We start from the raw sequence: 12,167 nt of genomic DNA, 5'->3' as shown, positions 1-12,167 counted from the left end.
CATCCTAATGTACAAGGAAATGTGGTAGTCTAACATCTAAAAAGGACAATCTTGTATTGAACTTGTTCACAGGTTTGTGTCATCCATTGCCTATTGGTAATAACTAATAAATTATGTACAGAATAATATACGTGCAATATAATACAATATGGGTAATATATTATATATAAGTATTATAGACGTGTAGTATATACAATTTTAAATCGCGTTCCCATGTCTCATAAAATCGCGGCCTATGTTAAACATTATTTATAGCTTATACTCTACAGGTATAAGGTATGAATGCGATAAGTGGCGTCGATCATTATTTTACCTATATAAGTTCTCCCTACAACATAATATTTCGGGGTAGGTCACCGATATGGCGATATGTAAGATGTTAAACGTGAACAGTAACAAAATAATAAGGTGGTCGTAATAATACACGGTCTATTTTTACGGTACTGAGTGGGTACTTCAGTGGTTAGGTTTGCCTGACACTACCAGGCCAGCAGCATCGATTCACTAGTCGTTCAAGATTCTGATAAAGATAATACAGTAATGGATGAGACCCGATTATACATTATAAATACGGCGAGGTCCTTCCCTTAAAAATACGGCGCTACCTGCAGTATAAGGTAGAATACATTATGGAATATGGAGTATTTGAGTATATCTGAGGTTATAATTTATAATTTATAATAATTTAAACGACAACATTTTACCGTATAAAATAATTACAATTAAAATAAAATCACGGGAACGTACGTGATAAGTAATGTTGGTTGTCTATTAATTATTTATGTGGTTATACCTATCAAATGTAATTTGACACATAATCTTTTTAGCCTCGTTTTTTAGCACATTATTAGAATTAATAAATTATTTTTTACAGACAATAGTCATGTGGGGTTAAGTAAAAAACAAGTTGCAAAATTTAGTAGATAATATACCATATTGGATAAAAAAAAATTGTACTGTATACAAAGCGATTAGTTTATCAAGTTATCAACTAATAATTAAGTAGCTTAGTTAAGTATATTATGACTGTTGTACTTTTGTTACATGATTTATTTTATTTTATTATTATTATAACTTTTACTACCTATGTTAGGTTATGTTTAAGCTGAAAAACAAATGGCATAGACATAAAAACTAGATCAATAATAAGTTGTCATTTTAAACTATGCACGATGAATTTGATAAAAAAAAAAAACAATAGGAACCACTCTGTAGTACAGTATTGGTATAATGGTATCGAATGTATCTCGTCATGAGTAAGTAAGTCATTATAATGTATGCGTTAAATGCAGTTTTGTGTAAATTACTTTTGAAAAGTAATAAAATTACGTTCCTCGTTACATTAAATATTTTAATTTAAATTGCATTTGCGTTACCCGACATTATTTTTCAATAAGTAGTGCTTTCAAATTAAAATAACATTATTTTTTGAAAAATGTATTACAAAATCAGTCCATACAACAATTACGGGCTAATAAGTATAGTAGGTAAACTATTATATAAATTGTATAACAGTATATAGATGTATAAGTATTAATTCCTTAGACCTTTAAAATTGTTGATTATTATCTAAAACTTTATGAATTGTAAATACATTTGATTGATTTTTAATTTTTCTCGAATATCCTAGGCTTTAGGTTTTGTTACACGTCATTGCATTCGTAACTTATTTTAATAATGTGGAAAACAACGTTACTCCATAGAAATTACTTTTAAAAAGTAATTACGTTACGATTGCGTTAATTTAAATAAAATCACTACAGCGTCACTACAAAAGTAATTTCGTAACAGTGAAAAAATTCTGAGTAATGGCCGTTTGTCAGCCTGCATTATTTGTAAGTACATTTAATGATATATTAATATTTCTGTCATAGTATAATTTATTATTATAATTTTAATATTAGTAATATTGTAGGCTTAATAAATTTTTACCTAAACATTACGGCGACCTGTAATTTTCGGGAAAAAGATGATGTTAATAATAATAATAATAGTAATATAATAATTTCTTGTCAAACATTGCATTAATTATATTATTGCTATACGATTTTGAATCAATACCATCTTTCAGTAGGACGGAGTGAATAGATTGGTGTGCAAATAAGCAATAATAGCATACAATTAATTTAAATGTTTGATGTCATTGTGTATAGAAAAATATCATAATAAACGTATACTAGTCCCAAAGAATAATATTTTTGCATAACAAAAAAATACGAACATGTTTTCGCAATAAAACTACTTTAAGTACAAATTCTCAACTTTCCTTAACTTTATTGTTTTTCCCGATTATTTTGATAAATATTGAGTTTTTTTACTCACCCTCGTCCCAACAAAAAAATTATTTGAAATCACGAATATTGGTATATTATATTGTGTAATTAGTAAAAATATTATACAATTTAGTTAGGTTAAGTTTTTCTGACGACAATCTACTAATATCAAAAACATATAAGGGACAATATTTTTCTTTAACACATTTTTAGTTCAAATTTTCACTATGTTGGATATTCAAACAATGAAAAACTATTTTAGTAATTTTGTTGTACCTAGTTAATAATTTATTATTCATAGGGAATACCTCAGGGAATACTTATTTCAACAAGACATAATATTATTATTTACCATAGGTAGGTGACTATGACTATTTCGATTAATTTTAAGCTCATTATACTACGTAACTATGCAGGCCGTTCGATAGCATAACCTATAAGTTTATAACAGATACTATTACTAGCTATTAATATATTAATGAAATCATATTATGATTATTTAGTTAATATTATTATATAATAAATGTTGTGATTTGTTTTTGGCCAAACATTAGTTCAATCTACATTAGATATAATTACTAATAATAATATAAACCAAATATAAATAATAGAATATAATTTAACTCGTAGAAATATAGCCTTAGGATAATATAGGATGACAGATCGTCTCCGCCAGGAATCATTTTGATTTGATGGGTAAAATTAGAAAACATTAAATTCAAATCCAATATACATTCATTACACAGTTACCTGCTCAACTAAAGTTAAACTAACTAGATACAATTTACAGCCAGAAACCATCCCAGCCATCATCAAAATTGATTATTGAAGAATTTTTACTGCTCCAAAAGAGTTGAAAAATACAAACAAAAAACATAATTATAAAACCAATTAAGTAGGTACCATTATCTTCTTAAGGAATAGTTAAATTAAAATTAAAAATACATTCATCTCCTCGCAGAGAATCTGAATTCATAAAAAATGTACCTAGTTAATAAATTCATATGGTTTTAACGAGGGTTTTGAGTAGACATTTAAAAAAAAGTGTTTTATTAACATGGCACAGGCCACTGGTAATAGGTATGCCGAAAAAAAAATTTTTTCACCTTTTAACTCTGAGCTTTGTATTTTAATCTTAGCTTTTTAGTCTATTAAAAAAGGGGAATCTCAGAAAATGGAAAAATTAAAATTACCTTTACATTATAATCAAATAGCCTCAGTTTAGTAACTAAGATGGGAATTTCATCTTAAATAGGTAAATACCTCGGTTAATACAATAAAATTGTGAAATCCACTTACTAAAATAATTCCCTTTGAAGTTTAATTGTTTTAAAAGTTTCAAGATATTTATTAGGTACATAAGATCTCAAATAATAGTTACGAGTACACTATATTTATAAAACTCGTTTCACATCAATAAATTCCTATGAACTGTGACACAAAACTAGTTTATTTAATACAAATCATACATTTTAGGATTTTGTGAAAGCACGCTGTTGATATCTATGTAATGTAAGTACCCAACGAGGTATTCAATAAGACAATAACACATGAATAGTTAATACATTTAGGATTTCTATTCTATGAGTTGTACGGTTAGGTAATATATATTAGGCACAGAGCTAATATATATTAAGTTATAACTTTATGTATTTGATATAATATTAAAGTTAATAAATGTACATAAAACATACCTAACTCATAAAGTATAAACATGTAATTTAGTAGTTAAATCATTATAATATTATTTATATATTTATATTATCTATATGATTTTTAATCTACAGACTTTACATCCACCAATGTTAAAATAATATTAGATACTTATTTATAATAGAATATTATAATAATATAAAAGCAATGGGTATTGCTTATAATTGTTATAAATAATAAATATATTGGCATATTTTTTAAAAATAATAATAATCTACCTAAAAATATTAGTGACTATTATTAGTATTTATTATATTATTATAGTAATAAATAAGTGATAAATTATACTTGCATTTGTCCTATTATTTTAAACAGCAAATAATCAAAAATTTTCAGATATCTTCAAGGGAATTTTTTACTTATATTCATATTTAGTATAGTAGGTACAACAAGCAAGTAGATTACAGTTATACGCAAATAAGTACTTAAAATTTACAATTAAAATGTATATTATAATACATTTTTATTTGATCTAAAATATGCATTGGCATCAAAGGCTATTGATGTACATTAAAAAATAAAAATATTTTAAGGATCTTTCCAAAGTTAATGATTTCTTTGAATTTACCCAAATTATAGGCAGTTGGTCTAAAATTAATTATTTTTAATCTTCAGATTCATTGATCAAAAATGTTTAATATGTGTGCTAAATAGTAAATATACATTAATATCATAATAATACATTATTAAAAGATTAGGTAATTAGTTTTTATCATTCTAAAGTACAAATAGTGTATCTCTTTGGGTTAAACTTACATTAAAATTTCAATCTTATAGGTACTATAAAATGATAAATTAATAATAACCGATTGAAAGACATATCTAATCATGTCTAATAATAAAATAAATGCATACTCCTACCCCTATCAAGTGTCAAAACACTTCAGCTATTCTCTAGGCTATACTAAAGAATATAATGTTTTAATTAAATGAAAAACACTGGTAGTATTCGACACCTACCTATCCTTGTGTTATTAAAGAAAATCATTTTTTATTTTATGTTACTAAGATAGGTACTTTAATGGTACAATAAGCATATTATAGCCACATATTAGGTATTGTGCTAGAACAAAATATATTATAGACAGTTCAAAACACATTGTAGCCAGAAGGTACATGAGTTTTTAATATTTAGTTTGGATTTCTGTTTAGATTTATATTTATAATTTTATCTTTCATGTACTTAAAATATAATTATTATATAAATACTTAAGTACCTAACCTAATGAAGTAGCTAAAAAAAAAATAATTTATAACCACACTCTGTAGAAAGTTTAATAACTTGAAAGCAGGTACCCACCCACCTATACATCTTGAAAAATTATGTAAATATTAGGTAGGTATGTATATTACGAGTATTTGCATTAAAAGTAAATTAATTTAGATATCATGATTTTTTTAGAATTGAAATGAAAAAAATACTATCCGAGACTCAGATTCTTATTTCTTAGTAGTAAATAGGTATCTAACATATATTGTGGAACATTATGAATCAAAAATCTGAACCTAGAATTTTTACTACCATACTAGGTAGACAGTGTAGTTTGATTGAAAGTAAATATAATTAAGTAGTGGGACTGTATCAAATCCGACAACCTATTAATACTATCCACTTATCATTCTTCATCAGCAATTAAATTTTCAGTTTAGATTGTAGGTACTGAGAGTGCAGCATGAAATATAGGTACCTAATAATTTACATCTTCCTCTCAGACAGTAGACAAGGCAGTCTCGTTTACCGCTTAAGAATAAGACGAGACGGATCGGTGGCCAACAAGGAAGTATCAAAAATTGTTTGCTTTGGCATATCAATATAGGGACTAGTGCTCGTCTATATAGGTTGCAAAATCGTTTTTCGGCGACACGACCTTTGGCAACTTATATGTTCTACGTTTGGCTGACAAAATATAACAGTTGTAAACACCAGACCACCTGCTACATACTTAATACTAATATTGACGAAAGCTATAAGAGTCTGCCTACCTTTATCCTTCATATCCATGGCACGTACTAGGTATCCACCGACGGCGTCCTGATACAAAATCAAACTTGAAACAGCAGTGATTCGTGTTCGTTCGACGGGCGTGAACGCTGAAAGTTTGAACACTTTTGCAGAGAGATAAGCGATATAAGATTGAGACGAAAAACGAATAAAAATGCAAAAAAACAACGTTTTCAGATTTGTCGCGTCAATATTTTAACACACCAATCTCCCCCTTTTGGCGACTGGCGGCGAGAGTGCAAAGAGCGATATTAGGAAAACCGTGACGACAGGCGACTGGCGAGATGATAATGCCAATGGGGAAACCCTCCCGGTGGACGGGACGTCTGGTCGTCTGCGGAGGGCAAGGGGTTGTAAATACGCAGTGCAGCAAACGTGACGGCGGCATATCGCAAAACGCCACCGGGGGGAGAGCGAAATCGAATACACCCGCCACCCGTGCAACGATTGTCTGCCGACGCCGCGGTGGTGGTGCCGTCGCGGCGATGACCTTCGGACGGCAATTTACATAGTTACTTGTGTACAGAAACTAATACGTCATACCTACCATGCGTAGGGTACCTCTTATTCGATATTATTAGAATATAATATTACGTGATTTGCGCGCGCACCGGCACCGTACACAATGTTATAAACGGATTATTATATTACCAGGTTATCCCGATGCGGGTTACAACTTAGTGCCTGACCTTGTTCATGCCGGTGCAAAAAACGGAATCGGAAATACGGCACGCAATAGCCCGAGCCCGGAGGTGTGAGGTCTGAGCACTCGGAACTGGATTAGTGGATTCGTTGAGCCCGTCCACTTTTTTTTTGTTTAGACGACACAAAATATTTTAAGTCCTCCGCGCATTACTGTACACACTAATATGACCCATGTAGGTTAATTACTTGTATCACGACGTATGAAACAAATGGAAATTCAGTTTATTTACTAATTACTGGGTATATTATACTAGCCTACTGTTCGAGTTTCGTTGATTGACATTTAAACTAAATAATATTTATATCCATTCTGAAAGTCTAGGTGCGTAAGCAGGATTTTTTTTGAGTGGGGGGGGGGTTTAATTTTATATTTAAATATAACTTGTGGAAGGGGGGCTTACATCCTATAGTAGTTATAAATCTCCATATTTTATTGTTTCTTATTTTTTTTTTATTTAACCTGAGACATCGTGGCCATTGGAAGTTCATTTTTTTTCACAAATTAATATTTAATCTTCACATCAATATAATTATATAAAATATAAAATAGAGCCATGTGGAAATACATATTTTTTAGAAAACTGAAACATATACATAACCAGTGGCGCAACTAGAAAAAAATTTCGGGGGGGGTTACATTAGTACTATATAATATATAGATAAGATAAAATCCTTCATGTTTTCAGTATGTTGTTTTTAACTAAGCCTTGGAGAAATTTCGGGGGGGGGGGGGGTCACAACCCCTTTACCCCCCCCCCAGTTGCGTCACTGTACATAACAAATATTTATTTTTCATAAATGTGATTGCGGGTGGAGGGAGTGTTCAACACCCAAAACACTCACCCTGTCTACACCTCTGACCGAACAGATAATTTTAATCTCTAAATTGATGTGATATATTGCAGCGAATATTAGGCACTAGGCAGGCACTAGGCAATCACGAGGCATTCATACTTTTATTATATTATGTAGGTGCTTACTACCTAGTACTTACTAGGTGTATTATGATTATGGAGAGTTAAAATATACATACAAATATACAATTATAATATACAACTATACAATGGCATCATACTTACAAAATTAGGCAGGTATATAATCATTCGATTATATTATCTTATGTATTATTAGTTATTACTTATTAGTGATTAAGTACCTATGTATATATATATCGCATGTAGCATTTATTGTAAAGGTGTCTAATATAATATGATTGACACATAAATTAAATATTATATTACATTAATCATCAAGTAGAATGTAGATAGTACCTAACTAGTATAACTAGTAACTAGTAAGTAGGTACTAAGATTAAAAATTAAAATAAATTAGTGCAAATAACCACCATAGTGATAGTATATTTCTTACAAACAAGGATCAACGTTGTCAGTCATACGTACAACCTACCTGCCTACTCACGTCATATCATATTAGTATTTACATATTTACATTACCTATATATGGCTATATTATATTATACATAGGTACGCTGCAGCTGAACTACATGTTATGTAATATAATATTAATATAAATAACTAAGTAAGGACGATCCTCCATTCCGCCTTAGATAATAATCAAGCCCCCCAAATACATTTTGCATTATTCCTCGTTGACAGGTTTTATTATTTGTCATCGATTTGTAATTATTTTGTATTTTTTTTTTTTTGTTAAATAGAGATATTTTTGATTTTGTATATTATTTAGTGCACAACAAAAAAAAATGTACTTTAAATGGATCATACATATTTTTAAAATATTAATGTTTAATTTATTTATATCCGCATTGATATTTGATATACCTAGATACTATAGATATTACGTTAACAAGTAGGTGCGGACACCGGGACACCTCTGCAGTCATATGAATTTTAATTGCCTATAATACGAGTATAAATGTAAGTTCCTCTCCTATACTATTATACTGAACTTTGATTACGACCATATCAATTCTCATTTATAATTTTTTATTTTCATTAATCACTATTTCAAAATTCCTCCAGTTCACAAGAAAGTCTCTGTATAATAGTTATTAAACGTTGCAAGCAATTTAGGTTCTAGTACAGAGGTATTCAAACTGTGCGTCGTGGCTCCCAGGGGCGTCGCGGGAGTTGTCGAAGGGAGCCGCGTAGTATAATTGAAAACCAATAAATATTTTTACGCAAAATGTTTACTCTATTATCATTGAGGCACACCGGTTGGGAAACGTTGAATTGTCTACAACAATCATTCGCTAAATATAGCTTTAATTTTTTTATATATGTAATATGGTAAATAAATAATAAAATATAAATTACATTCATATAAACATTGATTTTTTCGTCATTTATAATTTGGGAGCCGTAAACATTTTTTGAAGACTTAAAGGAGCCGTGTGACGAAAAAGTTTGAATGCCTCTGTTTTAGTAGGTATCAAATAGGATGTAAATAGTATTCTGTATTTTACTCATGTTTAGTCACGGTGTTATACGGTCGTATTGTTTATTAGCTCATGCTTTGAATAACAAAGTAACAAATTAGCTCGAATAAAAATTGAATCAATTGTGACTTATTAAAATATTTTAGTCTTTGACCTTTATAAACAAGATATAGGTAGGTTGTAGGCATGTATGTGTTCACACGTTTATAACAAACTAATGTTGGTTATATATATATATTATTTTATGCACTGTTGATAAACACATTATTTCCTTAGTCTAAATACAACGGCGTGCCAAATATTTTCTTCTGCACGTCTTCAAAATTCGTGTGATTTATGTAGGATAATAATATTATTCACTGGGTTAACGTAAAAGCATATTTTTAAATTTTAAATTTTTGACTTGTGTACCCGTGACGACGTTTAAATTAATTCGATATTTAATGTAGTTTAACGGCGGCATGGTGCTTGTATTTTATTGATAATGTAAATTTATTAATTATGTTGTACATATCAATACTTTATAAAGAAATGAAAAATTATATGTGAAACAACAACATTTTAAACACAAACTAAGGTCTAAGGTAATAGTATAATCACAGCATAGATTAAATTTCACCTATTCGGTGATACGAGTATAATATTTGCAACGAATAAAATTCATGGTATAGAGTAGGCGAAAAAAAGTCCGAAAAAATTAATATACCACGGAAAAAAAACAATGCGAGTGCCATACAACTGTATACCTACTATTCTATATTTTTAAAGTATTTTATTGATTATTATTCAAAAAAAGCATAGTACAATAATACTTAAAGGTGCATAATATAGATGACAAATAATAACCATAAATAATAATAATAACCAATAATGGCCTAGTTGTTGATGTTACTAAGATGAAAAAAAAAATAGTTACCATTGGTGTACCCATTCCTCGTGTATTAAACTAGAGCAACTAATATTTTAGGTAGGTAGATAGTACCCGCCTGTTTTGTATTGACTTATTATATATTATTATTTTTATAGTTGTATTTTTGAATAAATGTAGTGTGCGATCCTATTATATGACTCGTACTTAGTTCTTACTTTTATTTTAAAAAGTATGTCTGATTGTAAATTATAAGTTATTAAAAAAATTATTTTGAATCGCGAATTAAATGTAAAAATAAAGTACAAATCAGATCATGAAGACATTACTAACTATTGCAGTATTGCGCAATGCTCACTATAGTAATTATAATACTATCATCACATGAAATATAATGTAATGTACTTCGTACATGCAATTATTGCAACTGTGCAAATCAATATGAGTTAAAATTAAATTGGTTACCTACTATGTTTTACTACATAGGATTTACTAATTAATAGTTCTATGACAGTAAACCTAACACTATAATAAATAATAATTAAATTAATATTTCAATTTAAAAACATAGTTAAATAACGTAATATTATTAGACAATTTAATTTTGTAATTTATATAGGAACGTACTATAGTACTTAAATGTATTAGTTATTTAAGAGGATGACCTCGAAGTATATATGTTTTCTCTCTCAGACCCACGAGTATAATGGATAAAAATGCATTTTCATAAAATTGATTTTTGTATTTTTTTAGTAATCTAAGAGTAAAATCACATGTTAAAAAAGTTAAAGGTGATAATATATTTGAGGGTTTGAAACATCGGTTTTATATTTTGTTATTATTTAACTTTAAGCTCGACTTCAATAATAACAATTTGTAAATTTAAAAATGTTTCAAAAAATTAATTTAAAATGTTTTGAGACAAATTAAATTAATAAGATATAACTTCAAAATTATTGTTCTCTATGTATTTTTCAATGGGTGATTTTACTCTAAGATTACTTAAAAACATGAAAAAAATTATTGCATTATTGCATTTTGTCAATGTTGCGCGTGAACCAGAGAGAAAAACAAACATCTCCTTAATTTAAATATACCTGTCACCTGTGATACTTATTTCTTGGAATAGTATTTCATTTATTTTTCTTATTTATTCAGCCTAATTTCATTATTTTATTAGTTCATTCTTTTTAGTCTCGTCCTGTCTTTTTCTACCGCATTTATCAATATTCAATTTTGCACTAGCACATATCAGCAATGTTCAACATATTTTTGGTATGAGAATCGGTGTTAGGATCCACAAAATTATATCTATTGTATTTACTTTTCTTATAATTTGATGTTAAGAAGGCTGTAAAGTAACCTACCTAGCTATCCATTTAATATTTGATAAAATCGAGATTTTTGACTCACCCAGACTGGATATAGTATCACCTACCTAGGTGACTATAGTTATCTGACCACCATGTCTATGGTTGTTAGGCTTTATGTATGATAATAGGCTCCCACCGAATCTCAAGTTTTCATAAGTTCGGTTCAATACCAACACAGCCCATATAGAAGTATTTTACGAAAAAATTTCGACTTTAAATGGGAAATCTATTGTAAAAAAGTGAATCTACATTTTGCATGATGCGATTTTTCGCAACTACCTACACAACTACTAAGACATTTCAAAAATCTTAAATTATGTGTTCTTGACAAATCCAAAATAAAAATTTTGAACATCAAGTGAATAAATTGGGTCAGAAGTATTTTATAGTCTACATTACTTTATTCCCTTGTGACAAGATTCCAAGTTGGACTTCAATAGGAATAACATAGTAATCCTAGATATGAGAGGCTATATGACGCATATATAATAATGATTATAAGTACCGCCCTGGCCAGTACTCAGGTAGACAACTAGACAAGTATATAATTGATTGTTGATTCAGAAGATAAGGAGTGGAGACACTTGTTACTCACTATTCTACAAGTCAAACATACCAAGTATCAAGATAACTGCGACATTTTACATTGTCTTTTCAATTTACATTCGGGTTGTGTATTATTTATTAAAGAAAAATACACCTTTATATTACCAATTTAATGGTAATCCTTGGAACTTGTATTAATAAAGGGACAGCTACTGACTGAAAGCCTCACAAGTCACAACACAGTATACTATATCTTTAAAGCGGCTGAACA

General features: G+C 29.0%; 1 protein-coding gene across 1 annotated transcript in view; it reads right to left on the bottom strand.

The window, feature by feature from the left end:
* The window catches only part of LOC111036751 (actin-binding LIM protein 3), a 34,788-nt gene extending 28,520 nt beyond the window's left edge, over positions 1 to 6,268 (bottom strand). The window contains exon 1 of the mRNA XM_022318901.1: positions 5,970 to 6,268. Within this exon, the coding sequence (XP_022174593.1) occupies positions 5,970 to 5,988 (19 nt within the window). The 5' untranslated portion in view covers positions 5,989 to 6,268. The remainder of the gene's footprint in view (positions 1 to 5,969) is intronic.
* Positions 6,269 to 12,167: the final 5,899 nt, after the last annotated feature.

The sequence above is a fragment of the Myzus persicae genome, unplaced genomic scaffold (genome assembly GCF_001856785.1).
Source record: "Myzus persicae strain clone G006 unplaced genomic scaffold, MPER_G0061.0, whole genome shotgun sequence".
Lineage (NCBI taxonomy): Eukaryota > Metazoa > Arthropoda > Insecta > Hemiptera > Aphididae > Myzus > Myzus persicae.
The sequence above is the reverse complement of the archived record's forward strand: the minus strand, read 5'-3'. Positions and strand labels throughout refer to the sequence as shown.